The 21,409-nt window shown below is 39.1% G+C and overlaps 1 protein-coding gene across 1 annotated transcript in view; it reads right to left on the bottom strand.

Annotated features, from left to right (window-relative positions):
- Positions 1–21,186, bottom strand: part of KIF6 (kinesin family member 6) — a 408,069-nt gene extending 386,883 nt beyond the window's left edge. The window contains exons 1-3 of the mRNA XM_074332873.1: positions 21,021–21,186; positions 16,892–17,001; positions 10,974–11,048 (exon numbers count right to left, since the gene is read on the bottom strand). Coding sequence (XP_074188974.1) covers positions 10,974–11,048; positions 16,892–17,001; positions 21,021–21,086 — 251 coding nt within the window. The 5' untranslated portion in view covers positions 21,087–21,186. The remainder of the gene's footprint in view (positions 1–10,973; positions 11,049–16,891; positions 17,002–21,020) is intronic.
- Between the last annotated feature and the right edge of the window lie 223 nt (positions 21,187–21,409).

Below are 21,409 nucleotides of genomic sequence, written 5' to 3'. Positions count from 1 at the left end.
CATTTGCGTAAAAAGGATTTTCCATAAGGCTTTGCGTTCTATTTTCTTTCTTTATATATCATTCTTTTGGAGGATTATTAACGTGAATGATAATAACTAGAAATATCTTTGGATTATCTGTAAATACATCTTCGAGTCCTGAAATAAAGGTCTATGATAAAACTGCAAACTTGTGTCTCAGGAGAAACCAAATCTAAAACCAGTCAAGGGGAAAAAATCCATAAAGAAAAACATTCATAATTTGGTAAAATCCTGAATTGGACTGAAAAATCTTTTCCTATAAAAATGTTGGTGGGGAGCCCAAAATGGATGATAGCTAATACTTATTATGTACTGGGACATGTGTTTTTTCATGTGCAGTACATTTGATCATCATGGCAAATGAAGTAGCTATTAAGGTATCATTTTCCCCATTTACAGATAAAAACTGAGACACAGAGAGATTAAGTAACTTGCCCAAAGCCATACAGCTATTAAGTATTAAAGTTGGGAGCTGAAGCATGCTTGTCTGGCTCCAAAGTCCACAGTCTTAACCAATGTGTTATACAGTCCTCCAGAATGATTTCTCTAAAGAAAATGTTTCAATTCCTGAAAAATAATCATAATTAATTAATTACTTAATTTAGTTCAGTTTCTGATTTCTCTGTTCTTTTTAATCATCCTATAAATGTTAACAAGAGAGTATGAAACCAAGAGGGGTGTCCTTCTGAACATGGGGCCCTTGTGCCGCCGTACAGCTCTCACACCCATGAAGCGTCCCCTGGCATTAGAAGAAGGGGCTTCAATTTATTTTAGAAATCAGTGGGATGTAAATTACACACACACACACCAATTTCGGATTGTGAAGCTGTTTAGAGTGCATCTCAGATTTCTGGGGAAGATATCACTATAGACAAAAACCCTGAATAGCTGTGTTGAGCTTTCTGCCTGGATTAGTCAATCTCAAACCTGCGTGTACATCAGAATCACTCGGAGGGCTTGTTAAAACACAAGTTGCTCTGAGTCAGCAGGTCTGGGTGGCACCTGTGCATCCTCATTTTTACCAAGTTCCCAGGTAATGTTGGTGCGGCTGGCCCAGCGACCAGACTTGGAGAACCACTAGACTGGACAAAAGAATAACTATCTATCATGTTAGTTTAGATTCTCTGGAAGGGACTCTGTCCCAAAAGTACCTCAGGTTGGAACCAAAAGTAAATCTCCTTTCACAAGAAATAAAGCCCATCATTATGCATTCAGCAAGAAGGAGAAGGCTACAGCTTCGAAAGGATAATCCTCTATGCACTAATTGTCTCACTCGGCAAATATTCATTGAGTATGCCATATCCACCTGACACTGTTCCAGAGACTGGGGATATAGTATTGAACAAAGATAAAGAGTCTTTGCCTTTACAAAGTTTACATTTGAGTGGGTGGGCGGAGGCAGGCAATGAACAAATTTAACAAGTAAATAATGCGGATAGTATATTAGTTGGTGTTACATGCTATTAAGAAAAATAGAGCAGAGTGAGGGGTGAGTGTGGGTGAGGGCTGTTCTTTTGCACAGGATGGTCAGGGAAGGTCTCACCGCAAGACATTAGAGCACAGACCTGAAGGAAAGGAAAGTATCAGCTAGAAGCAAACCTGGGAGAAGAGAGTTCTAGGCAGACAAAACAGCAAGCGCAAAGGCCCTGAGTTGGAAACACACTTGATGTGTTTCAAGAATAGCAATATTTAAAAAAAATAACGTTATTAATTATTTATGAATGAGGGAAGTTTTCTACTATCCTCCAGAATTAAAGGACAAAATGAAACTGTGTATGTGGATTTCAGAATATTGGGAAGAAATGGGGAGAGCTCTTATCCACACTCAATGTGCAGATAATTTCTCTTCTCTATTCTGGTATCACAGTGTTTTGACAACCCAATCTCCCATAAAGATGTAGGTACAAATAATGTTGGCTTTTGTTTTTTCTTTTGGACTTTGTTTTCACCTGCTTTGCTGTCAGGGTGACTGCTGAGGAGAGAAGCCCACAAGTTCACAGGCTCTAACTGGCTCCAGCAACCATCTGACACCGTACCATGCTATCACAATATTACTGACTATATTCCCCAGGCTGTACATTACATCTCCATGACGTATCTGTTTTATACCTGGAAATTTGGACCTCTTATTCCCCTTCACCCTTTTCCCCACTTTTTAAATGTTTCAATTACAGTTACATTCAGTATTATTTTATATAAATTTCAAATGTACAGCATAGTGGATAGACATTTATATAATTTAAGAAATGATCCCCCTGACAAGTCTAGTACCCACCTGACACTATACGTGGCTATTACCATATTATTGACTATATTTCCTACGCTTTACATCCCCATGACTATTTTGTAACTGCCAACTTGTACTTCTTAATCCCTTCACCTTTCTACCTTGCCCCGCAAATCCCCTGCCATCTATCACCCAGATAAATCTAGTGCCCATCTGTTGCCATACATATTATTACACTATTATTGACTATATTCCTTATACTATGCCCTGCATCCCCATGACTACTTTGCAACAACCAATTTGTACTTCTTAATCCCTTCCCCTTTTTCACCAATCCCCTAAACATCCCCTCCCATCTGGCAACCATCAAAATGTTCTCTGTATCTATGAGTTTGTTTCTGCTTTGTTTATTTTGTTCTTTAGATTCCACATATAAGTGAAATCACATTGCATTTGTCTTTTTCTGTCTGACATACTCCACTCAGAGCAATTCCCTTGAGGTCCATCCACGTGGCCACAGATGGCAAGAACCCATTCCCTTCCATGGCCAAGCAATATTTCACTGTACATATGTACCATCTCCTCTTTATCCATTCATCCATCGAAAACCATCCAGACTGCCTCAAACATATGGATGCACACGTCCCTTCCAAGTAGCACTTTGGGTTTCTTTGGATAAACACTCAGAATTGGGATTATTGGGTCCTTCCTTGTCTCTTGTTATAGCCTTTCTTTTAAAGTCTATTTTTTCTGGGATATGTATTACTACCCCAGCTTATTATGTTTTTTTTCCATTTTCATGAAATATCTTTTTCCATACCTTTACTTTCAGTCTGCAGGTGTCTTTCAATATGAAGTGAGTCTCTTGGAGGCAGCATATGTAAGGGTATTGCTTTCTTATCCATTCAGTCACCCTATCTTTTTTTTTAGAGATTGCTATTTTATTTTTATTTTTAATTTTTTTAAGTTTAGCAATTAAATTTTATTAATATGATGTTAATACACCTAGATTTTTATCCATCTATTTCTTTTTTTTTAAGTTAGACATTTATCATTTATATCCCTCAGTGACAACCCCTCTCCCCCCATCCACCACCCCTCTGACATCGCACACAGCCATTATATTTCCAGTCTCTAATCCTAATGCTGTACTCCACTTCTTGTAACCATATATATACATACATATATATACATATATATGTATATATATATATATATATATATATATATATATGTGTATATATGTGTATATATACATATATATCAAATTGTAGTTGACATTGACTATTGTTCAGCTTCAGGTATACAGTGCAGTGATCAGGCATCTACAGCCACCCTATCTTTTCATTGGAGCATTTAATCCATTTACAATGAAAGTAATTGTTGATAGATACATAGTTATTGCCATTTTTTATTCACATTATTTATTTATTTATTTTTGGTCATAAAGAAGTCCCTCTAACATTCCTTATAATACTGGTTTGGTGGTGATGAACTTTAGCTTTATCTTGTCTTGGAAGCTCTTTATCTGTCCTTTGATTCTAAATGATAGCTTCACTGGGTAGAGTAGTCTTGGTTATACATCCTTGCTTTTCATCACTTTGAATATTTCCAGCCTATCCCTTCTGACCTGCAAAGTTTCTATTGAAAAATCAGCTGACAGTCTTATGGGAGCTCCATTATAAGTAACTAACTGCTTTCCTCTTGCTGCTTTTAATACTCTCTCTTTGTCTTTAACCTTTGGCATTTTAATTATGATATGTCTTGGTGTGGGCCTCTTTGGGTTCATCTTGTTTGGGACTCTCTGCCCTTTCTGGGCTTGAATATCCAATTCGTTCACCAGGTTAGGGATGTTTCGCATCATTATTTCTTCAAATAGGTTTTCAATTCCTTACCCTCTCTCTTCTCCTTCTGGTACCCCTACAATGTGAATGTTGGTACGCTTGATGTTCTCCCAGAGGCCCCTTATACTAGCCTCATTTTTTTTTATTCTTTTTTCTTTTTGTTGTTCTGATTGGGTATTTCCTTATCTTCTAAATCACTGATTCAATCCTCTGCTTTGTCTAGTCTACTGTTGATTCCCTCTACTGTATTCTTTATTTCAGTTTGTATTCTTTGTTTCTGACTGGTTCTTTTCATGTTTTCTATCTCCATTTTTATGTTTTCTCTCTCTTTGTTGAAGTTCTCCTTGAGATCATTGAGCATCCTTATAACCAGTGTTTTGAACTCTGCATCTGGTAGATTGTTTGTCTCCATTTTGTTTAGCTCTTTTTCTGGAGCTTTGTTCTGTTCTGTTATCTGTGATGTTTCTTTGTCTTCACATTTTGGCTGCCTCCCTGTGTTTGTTTCTATGTATTAGGTAGAACTGCTATGTCTCCCAGTCTTAGTAGAGGGGACTTAGTAGTAGGTGTCCTCTGGGGCCCAGTGGTGCCGTCTCTAGTCACCTGAGCTGGGTGCTCTGGGTGTGTCCCTTGTTTTGGTTGTGTGTGCCCTCCTGCTGTAGTTGAGCCTTGGTTGTTATTTACATGTCAATGGGAGGTACTGACCCTCAGGTTGATTGGTTGTGAGGACTGGCTGCAACTACAGTGGTGGAGCTGTGGTACAGTGACTGACTCTACGGAGCAGGATTCACTTTAGGTGCCTGCCCAGTCTGCCCTTTGGGTGTGTCATCTTGGAGGCAGCCAAGTGATGCTACATATTGTTCTGAAGCTGGCCACTGGGTATGCCAGCCCTGGGGCCTGTGCCCTTCCCAGGGTTACCTGTCATGAACCACAAAGCTATCCACAGATAGCCACCACGTGTGCTGGGCTTGGAGGTGCCTAGAGAGGTCAAGCTGCGAACTGAGGCTGGCTGCCACTAGTGTTAGTCTTGGGGCTGCTCACAAAGAGGCACGGGACATGCATGAAGCCAGATGCTGCTTGTTTGGGCTTTGTGAACCTTTGAGACATTTTAGAAAAGTCCAAAGCATGAGTCAAGACAGGCCATTTGTATGAAAAAGCCACTGGAAGTGACTTGGGTGTGCCTGAAAGTTGGGTGGGGTAGGGTGGGGTCTCAGGGAATCAACAGGGCAGGGTAGATGAATGAACCATGTTAGCAAGGTTAATGGAGATGCAGATATGGTGGCTGCCTATGTTTGAAAGCCAGGAGTGAGTGTGTGTGTGTGTGTGTGTGTGTGTGTGTGTGTGTGTGCATGTATGTTGCGGGGGGGCAGGGACTCAACAAAGAAACAATGGATTCTGCCAGCACTCTGGGAAAAAGTTGCCCCTCTAGCCCTCTTCCTAAAGCCAGACAATTCATTTCCTCCTCTTATGTCCCCAGGACCTTTCAAGGTGCTGCCCTAGTGCTCAAGCTCAGAGTCCATCAGAGAGTAAGTCTATGCGTGGGCCCTTTAAGAGGATCACCTGGGACTCTAGCCACCTCTGTCTCACTCAGCCACAATCTCCACTGGTTTTCACGGCCAGAAATTATGAGGACTTCTCTCCCCAGTACTGGAATCCTGGGCTGGGGAGCCTGATCTGGGGCTGGCACCCTTTGGTCCTCTAAGAGTGGGGGGACCTCCACAGCCAAGATATCCCTGCCAATTTTCAATGATCACATGTGTGTGGGACCATTCCGTTCTGCATCTCTGCCCCTCCTTCCAGTCTCAAGGTGGCTTCTTCTGTGTGTCCTTAGAGGTAGGACGTGGATTCAGCTAGACTTCAGGCGATTTTCAGTGATGGCTGCTCTTTAGTTTAGTTGTAGTTTTCAATGTGGTCATAAGAGGTGGCAAGCACAGCATTTACCTACTCTGCCATCTTGACCAGAAATCCTTCCTATTGTCTTTTTTAATTCAAGCAATGCTTTTTATTTTACCTAGTGATTTTCATCACTTGGATATGGTCTGTTAGAGAACTCATAGTCTTCAAAATCAAATCACTTCATACAACTCAGGACATTTATTAGAGGTATTTTATCAAAGAAATTACAAATAATTTTAACTTGTAGTTATCACCACAAAAATGACAGTCTCATGTAATTTCTTGATTGGTCATTCTTAAGAAGAAACGTCCAGAATTAGACTCATTTCTTTCCCTAAAATAGTAAAATCCATGTTTAAAATGTGCATCATTAGTACAATCTATGCTTATTAGATGGACCACTGTTGTTTTCTCCAAATTCACTAGCTGTAGGTAGAATGGCAAAATTATTCTCTTCTTTGTTAAGATCTTGGTGGACACCTCAAGGTCATCATCTTGTATAATTTCATGGTTTTAAGTGGAATGTTTTCCTGTTTTTAACCACAAACCCATGTTTTCAGTTGAAAATGTAATTTAACAAATGTTACAGTTGAAAGTTAGTAAAATCACAAAAGCCAGCAAGGTAACGTTATCAGGAAATTCAACGTAGCAGGAAGTAGAGCCAAGCATAGGTACATATTTATAAACAATGCATCTGGTGAAATGAAATTGTGGCCGGAAGATGAAAAGATCAGTGGGAGCCAATGCTTTTTTTTGTAATTTGCTGGTAACCAGTGTTTTCTGCATGAAAGCCAACTTTGAGAACAATAAAGTACTTACTGGCAGGCATGTTTTGTTGAATCTCAAATAGGATTCACTTTATCGAGTCCCATGGGGGAGCAGTTCTAGTCTAATAATTTGGATTACCTAATTTACTGAATAAAAGAACATCACAGGAAAAAAATGACACTAAAATTCTCATATCTGGGAATATTGCTATCTTATTTGGAAATAATTATGAAGTTACAGGAAGTTACAAATAGAGCACAGAGTGGTTCTGTGTACCCTTCATCCAGTTTCCCCCAATGGTTACACCTTTCATAACTAGTATATTACCAGGAAATTCACATCAGTACAGTATGTGTGTAGAGTTCTATGCCATTTTGTCATGTGTTGATTTGAGTAACCATCATTGCAATCAAGATACGCAACTATTCCATCACCACAGAGATCACACAACTATTCCATCACCACAGAGATCTACTGATGTTGGTATTTGACCAGCTTGAATGAAGTGTAGAAATCTTACTTCCCTTTAAGTATCTTTCTCTTCCCCTGTTTATAATACAATTGCCATCAGACAATGCTTTATTTTTTCCTTCAACAATCAAACATAATTTTTTTTTAACTCAGGAGCAAAGTTTATTTTATTCATGCATATTTTTGCTCTTTCTGTTGTTTCTTCTCCCTTTCTAATGTCCTGAGATCCATTCTGTTTTCATTTCCCTTCTTTTCAAGAACTTTCTTTATCTCTTCTTTTAGGGGAGGTATGCTAGCAACTAATTGCCTTAGTTTTAATTTGTCTGAAAATGTCTTTATTTTCCCTTTATCCCTGAAGGATAATTACAGTGAATATAGGATTCTGGACTGACAGTTCTTTTATTTCAACACTTGAGGATATTCTACTACTTTCTTCTAGACTCCATGATTTCTGATGCAAAATCTACTGTAATTCACTCTATTTTTTCTAAATATCATGTTTCCCCGAAAATAAGACCTAGCCGGACCATCAGCTCTAATGTGTCTTTTGGAACAAAAATTAATATAAGACCCAGCCTTATATTATATTGCCATGTTTCCCTGAAAATAAGACCTAGCCGGACCATCAGCTCTAATGTGTCTTTTGGAACAAAAATTAATATAAGACCCAGCCTTATATTATATTACCATGTTTCCCTGAAAATAAGACCTAGTTGGACCTTCAGCTCTAATGCGTCTTTTGGAGCAAAAATTAACATAAGACCTGGTATTATATTATATTATATCATATTATATTATATAAGACCCAATCTTATATTATAGTAAAATAAAACCCGGTATTTATTATATTATATATTATATTATATTATGTTATATTATATTGACCCAGTCTTATATTATATTAAAATAAGACCAGGTCTTACATTAATTTTTGCTCCAAAAGACGCTTTAGAGCTGATGGTCCAGTTAGGTCTTATTTTCGGGGAAACACGGTAAGTGAGATATCATTTCTCTCTCATTGCTTTCAGATTTTTTCTTTATTTTTCTTAAGTTTAACTATGATTTGTCATGGAGTGGATTTCTTTGAGTTTATCCTGCTTCTTGGAGCTCTAGGTTTAGACAATTTGCCAAATTTAGGGGATTTTTCAATCATTATTTCTTGGAAAACTTTTCAACCTTACTCTCTCCTTCTCCTCTCTTTGGAGACTCTGATGACATCTGATGTTAGATCTTTTGCTATAGTTCTCACAGGTCCCTGAGGATCTGTCCCTGACTGGGGAAGAAAGACAGACAAAGACAGACAGACAGGTACAGAAATTTTAGATATTGAGAAAAATACAAGTAAGTTTAAGTATCTGAATTTATACTATGCAGAGGTGCTGAAGTACAGCAGACTCCTTGAGAGAGAAAACAGAGAGCAGCAACAACAACAAAAAGCACAGTCAAACCAACAAACAGCAAGAAAGGGAACAAAAACAGAGTATATGATAAATGGAAAAAATTTACGACAGGAAGAATACCTCGAAACACCATTATAGTAATCATAATAAATATAAACAAGTGAAAGTAACCAATTCAAGATCAGGGACCCTGGTGAGTTTGGCTCAAAAAGCAAAAGCCAGCTATATTTTCTTTACCAAACCCATACGTAAAACAAACTGTCCCAAGGCAGTTGAATTAAGAAATCAAGAAAAATAAACCAGATAAAGACTAACAGAAAAAAAAATAGCAAAAATAGTTTCAGGAAAAATGGGCTACAAGGAGAAAAGTATTAAAAAGGACCAAGAGGAATGTTTCCTTTTGATGAAAGATATGATCCACTGGGAGCAACTAGGGCAGCCTGGATAAAAATGCTCTTGCCTGTCATTTTTTAAATCTTGACATCAGCTGGTTAGGTGTCAGTGAACAAAACAAATCCCCAGCCTCCATAGAACTTTTGTTCTAGTGGACGGCAGACAGACAAAAAACTAATAAGTAATCAAACCATACACTATGCCAGATGGTGATAAGTACTGAAAGAAACTAAATAGGGAAGGGTGACAAGAGTGCGGTTCCAAATAGGGTAATAAAGGAAGGTCTGACCCAGAAGGTAATATATATGAGCAAAGACCAAGGGGCTGAGGAAGCAACTACGCCGATTTCTGAAGGAAGAGAACTGCAGGCACAGGGCACACACAGCAAGAGCTGGAGGCGGGTGTGAGCTCAAGATAGGAGAGGTGGTCAGCAATGGGAGGTAAAACCAGATATCCATGAAAAAGAAGCTAAGGTTCCCTCCCTGGATGATTTTAGTGAAGTTTCGAAATAAAACACATGAGATCACCACCTGAAAAACGACATCATGCAAAAGATTACTACAAAGAAGAGAATTTTAGAATGTGTGACATCCAGTCTAGGTGACCTGAATTTAACCTAAAGACACGTTATTGAACTGTGGCTATAACTAAAACAGCTTAAGCCTACTCAGTTGTACTTTACCCACTGTGAAGGAGGACTGTATTCAAAGAGAAGAGCTTAATTAACAAGTCTGGGGATTTAATGTACAGTGTAGTGGTTATAACGAATAATACTGTATCATAGACTTGATTATTGTTAAGAAAGCAGATCTTAAATGTTCTCACCACAAAGAAGAAATGGCGATTACGTGACAGAGATGGAGGTGGTAGCTAATACTATGGTGATAATCATTTTGCAATTTATAAATGTATCGAATCAACATGTTGTACATTTTACACTTATACAATGTTATGTGTCAATTATATCTCAATAAAGCCGGAAAAAAGAGAAAAGGGCTTGGTTTGAGTAGGATTCCTAAAACAGGAGTTTGAGAGACAAAATGTGGTAATGTGTTTCGTGCAATGTTCCTGGGAAAGGGTATACTGATGAGTGAACTTGAAAAATGGGTTCATTTAACAAATGCAGTTTTCATTTTAACTGTAAAGATTGATGTATCTGGGGATGATGAGGTCATTAAAATCACCCATATAATACTCTGGTTTCTCTTCAGATCGCATAAATCTTTCGCCTTTTAAAATCACCCAAATGATTTCAGGATCAGAAAGTAACCTTACTTAACAGTAGTTTCATATATAGATTCCATACAAGAGTAGGTGTGCGTATCAAAGAGCTTGAGTGTCTACTCCCAAGGAGACTTTGTCAATGTGTATTAATAAAACGGCATTCTGATTTATTCAGTATTCTTGCATGAATTGGGTTCTAGTAGTCAGCAGCCTGGAACTATCTGGATATCCAGAAAGAAAAGGGACCTAGAAGTTAAGGGCCAAGCTTTGAAATATAATTACACTGAGGTAGAGCTGGGTCAGTCATTATGAGGCCTCCCAGGTGTCACCCATACCTAGTCCTTCATCCATCTAACCATATGTTTGAAACATTGTACTAAGGAAAGAACACTGGACTTAACAGTCAGAAAACTATCTGGACTCTGCCACCACTAACCACCAACCAACCCTGAGCAGTGCCACTTAATTCCTCTGATCCTCAGAGATCTATATATCTTTTAAAATGGAAGTAATAATAGCTACTCTGCCTATCTCACTGGCTTGTTTTGAGGCCCAGAATCTAAATCTAAAACAAACAGCTGTATGAATAAAAGGTATTAATGCTATTATCATTACATGTCCTGCAGCCCGAGAATATAATTGATATGCTGAAGCACATTACCACAATTATCTGAGAATTGAAGACAAGATGAAAAACCACTAACCCAATGAACAAAATATAGGAAATCCTACCTCTCAGCAACTGGTTTGGCAATGTTTTCAAAAATGGTCTCTTGGTTTGCATCTTGATCAAAAATCCTTTGAAATCTGAAAATGTGAAAACAGTAATTATTTAAAAGCCGAGCCTTCAAACACTATTATTGGATTAATAATTTTTTTTCCCCTGACAGCTTTGTAAATTACCCCATATTGACATCACTGGGCTTACCTAACCTAACACAATGTTTGCCCTGTAGTCCCAGCCACGCTGCACTGTGGTACCACTGTATACAAATGGTGGGTAAACAGTATTGCTTTGACAAGATCTACACAATAAATCCCTCTGAAAAACTGCAGCAGCTTTGAACCAAATAATAAACTGTGTGTTTTTCAGCTCTCAAGAGGGACAGTGTCTGCATTTGGCATCAAATTCAAATCTAGATAAGTGTGTGAAATGGAAACCCAAGAACAGGATGTAAACAGCCAAAGAACTTCTGATGTCGGACCTGTAAGAAAAGAACACAGCTGTGAAATGTATGATTACTGAACATGGTTTTAGATTTTTGAACTGAAGTTTATTTTCCATTAATTAGGCACTGCATCCTAGTATTAGCTACTTAATTCTCAGGAAGGTTTGTTTCACTTGGTTGATTATGAGTCAAAAGTCAAAAAGCAAATTAAGATAGACCTGGCCTGCAATGAGAAGTCTTTATCAGATTGGCAAGGCTGGGGGGGCGGGGGGGGGGGGGGGATGGGGGTGTCAATTTCACTCTTCCTGCAACCGCATTCTGACTTAGCTGAGTACAGGACCACAAGCACAGCAGAATACCTGGGCTAGACACACAACCTAGGCTTTTACAATGTGGTAAACTGCTACCAGCAAGTATGTCCCCCATTAAAACACCATGGAGAAAGAGAGGGAGAGGGAGAGAGGGAGAGAGGGAGAGAGAGAATATAGTATTTAAGGTAAAATGTTAACAATTGGTGAATCTCCTACAAAGAATATAGGAGAGTTGATTGCATTATTCTTCTACCTCTTCTGTATATTTAAAGGTTTCAAATTAAAAATTGGAAGGGGGGGACTTTAAAGCAAAACCTTTAAAACAAACATATTGAGGGCATCCTAAGCAGCTTTCAGGGTGGCTTAAAACCTTTGGTCTGTGTGTCTGCCTACACAAGTGAATTGGGTACACATTCAATTAAAGTAGAGACTACATGAAATGTAGGGCTGGTTTCACTTCTGAGGCGTTCAGAAGGATGCCTGGAGCTGGGTCGGAACTATAAAATGGAATGAAATTCCTTGTCTTTAATCAACACGAACTTCAAAAGATCCCTATAGCTCATCAACCTCCCTTTTGTAGAAGCAAATAATGAAACTGTATACAAAGAGAGATTGTAAGGCACTCGCCCTACTCCGACGCTGAGCCGGCAAGATTATATTTTAGAGAGCATTGTTTACCGCGCATGCCCAGAACACTCCTCAAACCCCATAGGTGCATCAGAGCTTCAGGTATGAACACCCACACATCACAGGGGACGCATGTGACTGCTCAGTGTCCTTCAGGGCTTACTGTGATATCTGAACACAAACCCACTGGTGCTTTTGAGGGTGAGGATGATAAGGATGATTTGATTCTTTACCAGGTCGATGATGAAGCCATTCCCAACCCCACTTCCTTAAGTAATGGGAGTTTCATCTACCACCATGTAAACCAAAGAGATAGCAGGGGGTTCAATACATCATACAGTGTTTTAACATCAAATTATCATCATCCCCAAATATGTCATTTAATAAAATGTAGTTGCATAGTAATCTGAAAAGGACTTATGATCAGCTATCCTCTGAAAACCACTGAAGAGTAAAACAGAGTTTAACAAGTTGAGTCTAATCTTTTACAGAGGAAGAAGATGCTTCATCCCAGGGAGATAAAGCAATTTACTCATGGCCCTGGAGCAAATCAATAAAGCGCCTTGAGACATAACTTAGCTTTCCTGATTCCTAGGGGTCCTTTTTTTTTCATTTTAGTTTTTAAAGATTTTTATTAAAATATAGGTAACATGCAATACTATATTAGTTTCAGGGGTACACCATAGTTATTCAGCATTTATATAGTGACCACTATGACAAGTCCAGCAACCATCTGACACCGTACCACGCTATCACAATACTACTGACTATATTCCCCATGCTGTACATTACATCCCCATGACTTATTTGTTTTATACCTGGAAATTTGGACCTCTTATTCCCCTTCATCTTTTCCTCCCTTTTTAATTTTTCAGTTACAATTGACATTCAGTATTATTTTATATTAATTTCAGGTGTACAGCATAGTGGGTAGACATTTACATAACTTAAGAAGTGATCCCTGTGACGAGTCTAGTACCCACCTGGCACTATACAAAGTTTTTACCACATTATTAACTGTATTCCCTACGCATTACTTTACATCCCTATGACTATTTTATAACTACCAATTTGTACTACTTAATCCTTTCGCCTTTTTTTCACCCTGCCCTCAACCCCCTCCCATCTGTCACCCCGATAAATCTCGTACGCACCTGATACTATAGACAGCTATTACAATATTATTGACTATATTCCTTATGCCATACCCTACATCCCCATGACCACTGTGTAAAAACCAATTTGTACTTCATTTTTTTTTTTTTTTTAAGATTTTATTGGGGAAGGGGAATAGGACTTTATTGGGGAACAGTGCGTACTTCCAGACCTTTTTTCTAAGTCAAGTTGTTGTTCTTTCAGTCTTAGTTGTGGAGGGTGCAGCTCAGCTCCAGGTCCAGTTGCCGTTGCTAGTTGCAGGGGGCACAGCCCACCATCCCTTGCGGGAGTCAAACCGGCAACCTTGTGGTTGAGAGCCTGTGCTCCAACCAACTGAGCCATCTGGGAGGCAGCTCAGCTCAAGGTGCCGTGTTCAATCTTAGTTGCAGGGGGCAGAGCCCACCATCCCTTGTGGGACTCGAGGAATTGAACTGGCAACCTTGTGGTTGAGAGCCCACTGGCCCATGTGGGAATTGAACTGGCAGCCTTCAGAGTTAGAAGCATGGAGCTCTAACCGCCTGAGCCATCAGGTCGGCCCCCCAATTTTTACTTCTTAATACATTCCCCTTTTTTCATGCACAACCCACCTAGGAGGTCCTTTCATTTAATAGGAGGTTATGTACACTTTTTCTAAACTCCATTTCAAATTTGGCGTATGCTGACCTCTTCCCACCCCAAACTGTTCGTCCTGGTCTTCCTCAGCCCAGGAAATGACAACTCCATCCTTCTAAAAGTTCAGTCCACAATGCTTAGGGCTTCCTTGACTCTTCTCTTTCCAACCCATCAGCAAACTCTGTCATCTCTGACCTTCCAACTACATTCAGAATGCAACTATTTTTCAACATTTCCACTTGCTACTACCCCAGCCCAAGCTACCAAAATTTCTTGCCTGGTCTTCCTTTACTCCCTTACAGTCTATTCTCTCCATGTCACCAAGAATGATCCTGCTGGAATGTGAGATTATTACATTCTTCTGCTCAAAACTCTCAGTTACCTTCCCACGGCACTTAGGCGAAAAGCTCCATATGATCCGACCACTCTGCTGCTCCTTTCACCTCCTTCTTCCTCTCTCCCCTTTGATGAATCTCTTCCAGACACACAGATCCCTTTTCTTCCAACAAGCCAGGCATTCTCCCATCTCAGGGACTTTGTTCTTGCTATATCCTCGGCCTGCCATTCCCATCCCTCAGATATTTGAATGTCTGGCTTCCTTACCTCCTTCAAGGTTTTGTTCAAATATCACCCTCTTGTAGGCCCCTTCCCTGGCTGCCCTGTGAAATACTGTAACCATCCCTCCCCTTTGCTGCACTTCATCCCAGAACTCCTCACTCCCCTCCCCTGCCTTACTTTTCTCCATGTCCCTTCACACTTCCTGACACACATTTTACTTACTGATCTGCTTGCCCATTTCCTCCCATTGAAGTGTAGGCACCATAAGAGCAGGAGCTTTGCTGTGTCCCCTGCTATACTCCAAGCCATTAAAACGGCATACGGTGGACGGTCAATAAATACTGATTGATTGAATGGATTTTCTTAGGAGAAAGCAGCCTTTAAAATGCTTAAATATTTATCTCTGAACATATGTAAGTTAAACAGTTTATTAATTTCTTTGTTTAAAATACAAAGACCAATATTTTTAATTCAGAGATTTAGAAAGAATGATTAAGAGATTTAAAAATAAGCAAACGGCACATTTGCAATAAGCATATGTTTAAATACACTCTGTTTGTATCTACATAGTATAAAAAATACTTTAGAAAGGGCCAATAGAGACATGAACAACTGTTTCTTAACGGGCAAACGGAATCATGCTGAATAAAATGTTTTAGCAAGTTGTGGCTCTGGAGAGACTGGTCTATGCCAGCTGTCATGAGGTCATAGCTACTTAGGTATGTAGTGTGCTCACGTTAGTGGAATAGGAGAATGCCATTCCTTTGGAAATAGGAAGTCATTTATTATAAGGCTACTCCTTAAAGGACAGAATGAAAGGCAAGGTGGAGCCAAAAAGACAAGTTGAGGACCACCTCCATATGCAACCATGTGCTAACAAGCCTGCTTGTACTTGTTGTAAAAGGAGACCCAAGAAGATGGGGTGAAGGTGAGAGGAGAGAGATATATAATACATGAGAGACAAAGGGTAGAGTTGTGAAGACCAAAGAGACTAGAATGTGAGAGAGAGAGAGAGAGAGAGAGAGAGAGAGAGAGAGAGAGAGAGACAGAGAGAGAGACAGAGAGAGAGATTGAGAGAGAGAGAGAGAGAACTATAAAAAATACCTGGTATGGTTTTATTTAAAGGGCCAGGGCAGGAACAGTCTCCAAAGAAGGACTAACTATATATAAAACTGCCTAGAGAGAAATGCAAGAGAGCAATTAGGATTCCTTCAGCAGGACCCAGAAATCCACTATTTAAGTATGGGCCACAAATCAAATGTGAGTTTAACTTCGGCTCAAACTTCTCCAACTATCAAGTGGGGATTAAAGGAAATGATGGAATCTGAAACTGGAGAATAAAGGCTGTATGAAATAGTCATAATCCCCAAATTCAAGGCCTGGCTGCTGGAAGATTATTTGGACCAAAGGCACTAATGACAATCCCGAAGTGGCTGTTTAGTACTTTTTACCTAAACCATACAGTTCAGCACTGTCCGAAAGAAATATAATGCAAAGAAATAAATGTGAGTATATATGTCATTTAAAATTTCCTAGTAGCCACATTTTTTTAAAGTAAAAAGAAATGTGAAATTACTTTTAATAATATATATTAAGCCAATAGATCCAAAATGTTATCATGGTAATATGGAATCAAGATGAAAAATTCTTGAGGTATTTTACATTCTTTTTGTTTCATACTAAGCCTTCAGAAATCTTTGATATATTTTACACTTATAGCACATCTCAATTAGGACTAGCTAGTACATCCCAAAGCCTTAGGAGCTACCTGTGTCTAGTGGCGGCCGGACTGGACAACACACACCTAGAGTGTACGTATGTACACATGACATCCATAGGTCATTTATGCATAAAGAAGCCTCACCTGTACAGCACACAGATTGTACCTTAAGTTCGTATCTGTAATAAAGTTTAGTCATGTATTGAAGCTCCTATAAGTGCTAAACCATAGTGGACCAAGTAGGAAAAGGATAGCACAGACGTGGTAAAGAAAGCTTGTGACCTTGGGATATCATAGTGGGTAGAGACATACACCCTCTTTCCAATTTCGGGCACAGTAGTGAAAAGACAACCTGAATTCTATCTACTAGGTGAGATAGAGAACTGTACTACATTCTCCCCAAGAAACAACGCTAATGATTTCACAGTGGATATTAATGCAGTATAAGAGTTAGTTCAATAGCAAAACAGATATGAAGAGACAGGAAGATACACTTACTTAAATTTGTAGCTTTCTCGCTTGTTATTCACAAATCCATCTGCCAAGTCACGAGGTAAGATAATTTCCAGGCTAGGTATTAATTTTTCATCTTCATCTATGGAATAAATCTGCAATATGAAGACAACAACTGGATATAAAATGGTAAAATTATAGCTCACACTATGACCATGTTATTATGATGTGCTTTGTAATGGTATAAAAAAATGTACTTTTAAGATAAAAAGTCATAACATAGTATAATTTGGATAATTTTCCTCTTTGAATTATGTACAGACTGAAACAAATATATGGAACTGAACAAGAGTTAAAACCTAAATCAATGCCCTATCCAAACTTAGATCCTCTATGAATGATCTCAGATTCAAATTTGAGAATTTGAGTGTCTCTTTTGTTGAGAAATTAACAGACCTAAAATCAACATGTTCTCTAAATATTGCTTTGGAATTATGTACCAGAAATTAACATTTTACTACAACCAACAAGCATTTCTGAGCATTTACAAAATGCTAGACACGAAGATAAAAGGACAAGGTCTGAGACTTCTCAGAGAGCTCACAAGAACGCTCTAATTCAAGTTATGTTCAAAGCCCAAGTTTCCATGAGACATATTCAGGCATTTGATAAAAGACATATGGTTTCAAAAGACACATATAATTCATGTCTTTGATGTCATTTTCAAGATTGTCCTCCCAGCTCAGCCACTAATTAGCAAATGACCTAGGAAAATTCACTTAGCCTCTCTAAGCTGATATGGAAATGAAGGGTCTTAACCAATCCCCTTATAACTGTAATATTCTCTGATTTTCTTCTTGGTTACCTACTCTTTTATTTATTGGCCAGGAAAATCAAGAGTCAAGCCTATAAAGAGGTCATGCAGAATAAATAAAAGGATAAGTTTTGGTGCCCAAAGACCTGGGTCCAACGTCAGTCTCAATTTACCAGCTGTGTGACCAGCCACCACTTTCAGAATCTCAGTTCTTTACACATAAAATGAGGAAAACAGAATTGCCTCCCTTACAAGACTGCAGTGGGGATCAAATGATGTCATGGAAATGGAAGCATTTTGTAATGCACCATAAAAAATGTTAGTCATTAGATTTAGAGGTTTTTAAAAAAGACTTCTTGTCTTTCACCAGGAAATAAAATTCTTTCTAACAGGTAATACTTCCTGTTTAAGACCCATTTAGATGCTTGATTATGAGGGGAAAGCCATATTCTTAAACAAGTAAAAGCCTACCTAAATCTGCAGAAAGTCTGAATAATTTTCCTAAGCAGATTTTTATTGAACTCTCTCATTTAAAATGTGGAGAATTCATGTAGAAAAGTCATTCCATAAAATAAAATTGTTTGTAGAAAGTAATGGCATCAGGTCCAACACTTCTGGCTAAGTTTTCTCAAGAGACATTTAAAACTTATATCCTGTAGGGCACTATATTTAAAAAAAAAAAAAAGGGGGTTAATGCCTAGACAGGTGAATGAAAGGGGTGTGTAAGCTATGAAACATACAGGAGTAAGCGTTACTACAAATTGAAAAAAAAAAATCTGTAACATTCAGTGTTCAAAAGACAAAAAGGACCATGGACTACTCATATAGTAGGAATAGTGATCCTCTATCATTTTCATTAAGCCAGTCTTTGAGGCATTAAAAGTCCCTAATAACCAGAAAATTTGTTAAGTCTAATAGATTGGCTTTCTACCCTTAGTCATATAAGTATTTGAGATAGAGTAGATTTTTTTTTTTTTAAGGATATGACAATTAGACCTAATGCAAAGATGAATACGAAAATGTTTTGAAATATACAAAGCACTATACAAATGAAAAGTATTGCCATTGTTAAAATTATCAGAGGTTCATCTTACGTATATTCTAATTTATTAATCTATGAATTATTGTAATTTAATTTATAGTGCCTTACGGAATAAGATTAATAAAGTAATGGAGCCATAAAATAAAGAGGAAAGAAAAAAATACCTTTGAATCACTCTTGTTTAACACTACAAGTAGCATTTCCAGTCCAAGAAACGACTATACGATCTTTTGGGGACAAAAAGATAGGATATGAAAAGTGGGATTTCTAAGGGAGAGCAGAGATACACTAACTCAAAATGTGTTCATCTGTGTTCTCTTATTTTTATGTATGTGGCATAATGTTGCATCTCGGTAAGAAATCTGACATTTGTAAAATACAGTATAACATCTAAAAATACCTCTTGGAGTGCCAATCACTCCACAGACTCTCACCAAAGAAACGAAAAAAGGAGTTATATTAAAATATACAGACAACAGTAGAGTGGTTAACAGAGGATAAAGGGGGGAAGGGATAAGAGAAAAAGGAAAAGGAGGTCAAACATATGGCGATGGAAGGACAACTGACTCTAGTTGGTGAACCCACAATGCAGTATATAGATGATGTATTATAAAATTGTACACTTGAAACCTATATAATTTAGCTAACCTGTGTCATCCCAATAAATTTAACAAATAAATAAAAATAAAATATGCAAACATTGCATTTCAAGAAAAGAGAAAGTTCAATATCAAATCAATGATTCTCCATCAACCCACCCCCCACCCTCCACCCATCCTCTCACATTACCCTAGTCCTGCCTCTACCTATCCTCTCACATTACCTGCTTCTGACTGTTGAGTCTGTGTAAATAAATTCAACATTTTTATCTAAGAATCTGAGGGGGGTTGGGGGGGAAACCCATTACATGTAGTAATATACTTTTTACATTGAAAACCTTCTTGTAAGTGAATGTAAGAGACGACTGGGAGATACCATGGTTCCTTTCTACACTGCTTTATTCCTTTAAAAAAAAGCCAATTTTTTTTTTGGAGTCTTCTCATGCATCTTCTAAATGTTATTCCATGAGTAAAAAAAAAAAACTGATGATGACGATGATGATGACGAAGACACTACATTCTCCTTATTTTAAATACATAAGTTACATGAGGCAAATGCTAAATTATGAGATGCTAAAATGTTACATATATAGACAGTGTAGAAGTGTACAGATGAGATATAGATAAAATATTATTAATAAGGTACCCATTCCAGGCACTGATGAATATGACCCAGATTGCCCTTGCCTAAAACCTCATGTTATGAAGCAAAAAGGTTTTGTCTGAAGAGCCAAGAGCTTTGGAATAAAAAATAAAAAAAAATCCTTCATTAAAATTAGGGCCACTCACAAGTGGGTGTCTTGGACACACTAATTAACCTATTTGAGACTCAATTTTCCAATCTATAAAATGAGGGAAAATGTCATTTGCAGGGTTCACATGAAAATCAGGGATAATGTAGACAAAGAACCTAAGAGGTAAGAATGACTATGCTTCTTTCTAGAGACAGGAAGCAACGTTTTGAAACGTTTAAGAAGCATTCAAAGTATTTCTGCCCAGAGCAAGGATAATGTGGTAACCTTCTTGGTACCTTTCTGAGCTTAGCACACTAGAGGAAGCACCTAGTAAGCGCTCAGTTAATGTTTTCTGAATAAAGAGTATATGTGCATTCATTGTCAGATGCATAAATATACATATCTGCAAGGAGTGTATGTCAACGTTCATGTTTCTGTTGCAGAATGACCACATGGTCAACAAATTCTAAGGGCCCGCTGTGTGCAGAGCCACAGTGTATGCTTTGTGTATCTAGATCTGTATTTATTATCTGTAACATCTCAGACACGTAGGGACACGCATCTCTTGCTTGCACGTTTTGCCTGACTGTGCAAAACATAAGTTTGAGTCTATCTATGAGTGAAGAGCTGGGTGGCCGTTTGCAAGAAAGGAGCAATAAGGGTGCGTAGTTGAGGCGCAGTCTATGTGAGTGTACAGACATACGTGCATGCGTCTGCCCGTGTGAACATGTGTGCCTGGGCGCATGTATGTGGCTCTGTGCAGGGTATGTCTGCGCCCTCAGGGGTGTGCTGGGTGGGAGTGCCCGGGTGTCTATCTGTCCGCGTCCCTGACAGCGGCGCGCTGGTTGTCCATGCACTGCTCAGAGTATGCTAGCTTCCGGACGGCATGTGAACCCCTCCCCCGGGCCCAGACACCTCGCGTGCCGCCCCTCCCCCGGCCTGGGAGGCCCCGCCGCTCCGGCGCCCTCACTGCTCGGACCCGTACCCCTTGTTGCTGCTTCCGGGCAGTGGGCTTCACCCTGGCGAAAATCTGGATCGTCTGCTTCACCATCTCCTCCTGGGCTCTCTACTGACCCTTGACCTCTAAGGCTCCCGGCTCCGAAAACTTCTAACTCCCAACACCTCCAGAGAGCTGCAGCCTTAGCAACAGTAACTAGGGACACTACCCAAGGAGCACCGCGCCAACCAGGACCGCCTCTTCTCCCTAATTGGCTGCTGACAGGGCGGCCAGAGGGGCGGGGTTGAAGCGGGGATGGAGAGTGCTGCGCGCATGCGTGAGGTGGAGGCCGGGGCGGTGGGCTTAGCTGCAGAACTGGCCTGGAGGGCGGTTGATGGGGTGACAACCACCATGCCTTTCCTTGTTCCTTAATCCAT

The sequence above is a fragment of the Rhinolophus sinicus genome, linkage group LG05 (genome assembly GCF_036562045.2).
Source record: "Rhinolophus sinicus isolate RSC01 linkage group LG05, ASM3656204v1, whole genome shotgun sequence".
Lineage (NCBI taxonomy): Eukaryota > Metazoa > Chordata > Mammalia > Chiroptera > Rhinolophidae > Rhinolophus > Rhinolophus sinicus.
This window is presented reverse-complemented; position numbering and strand designations above follow the sequence as displayed.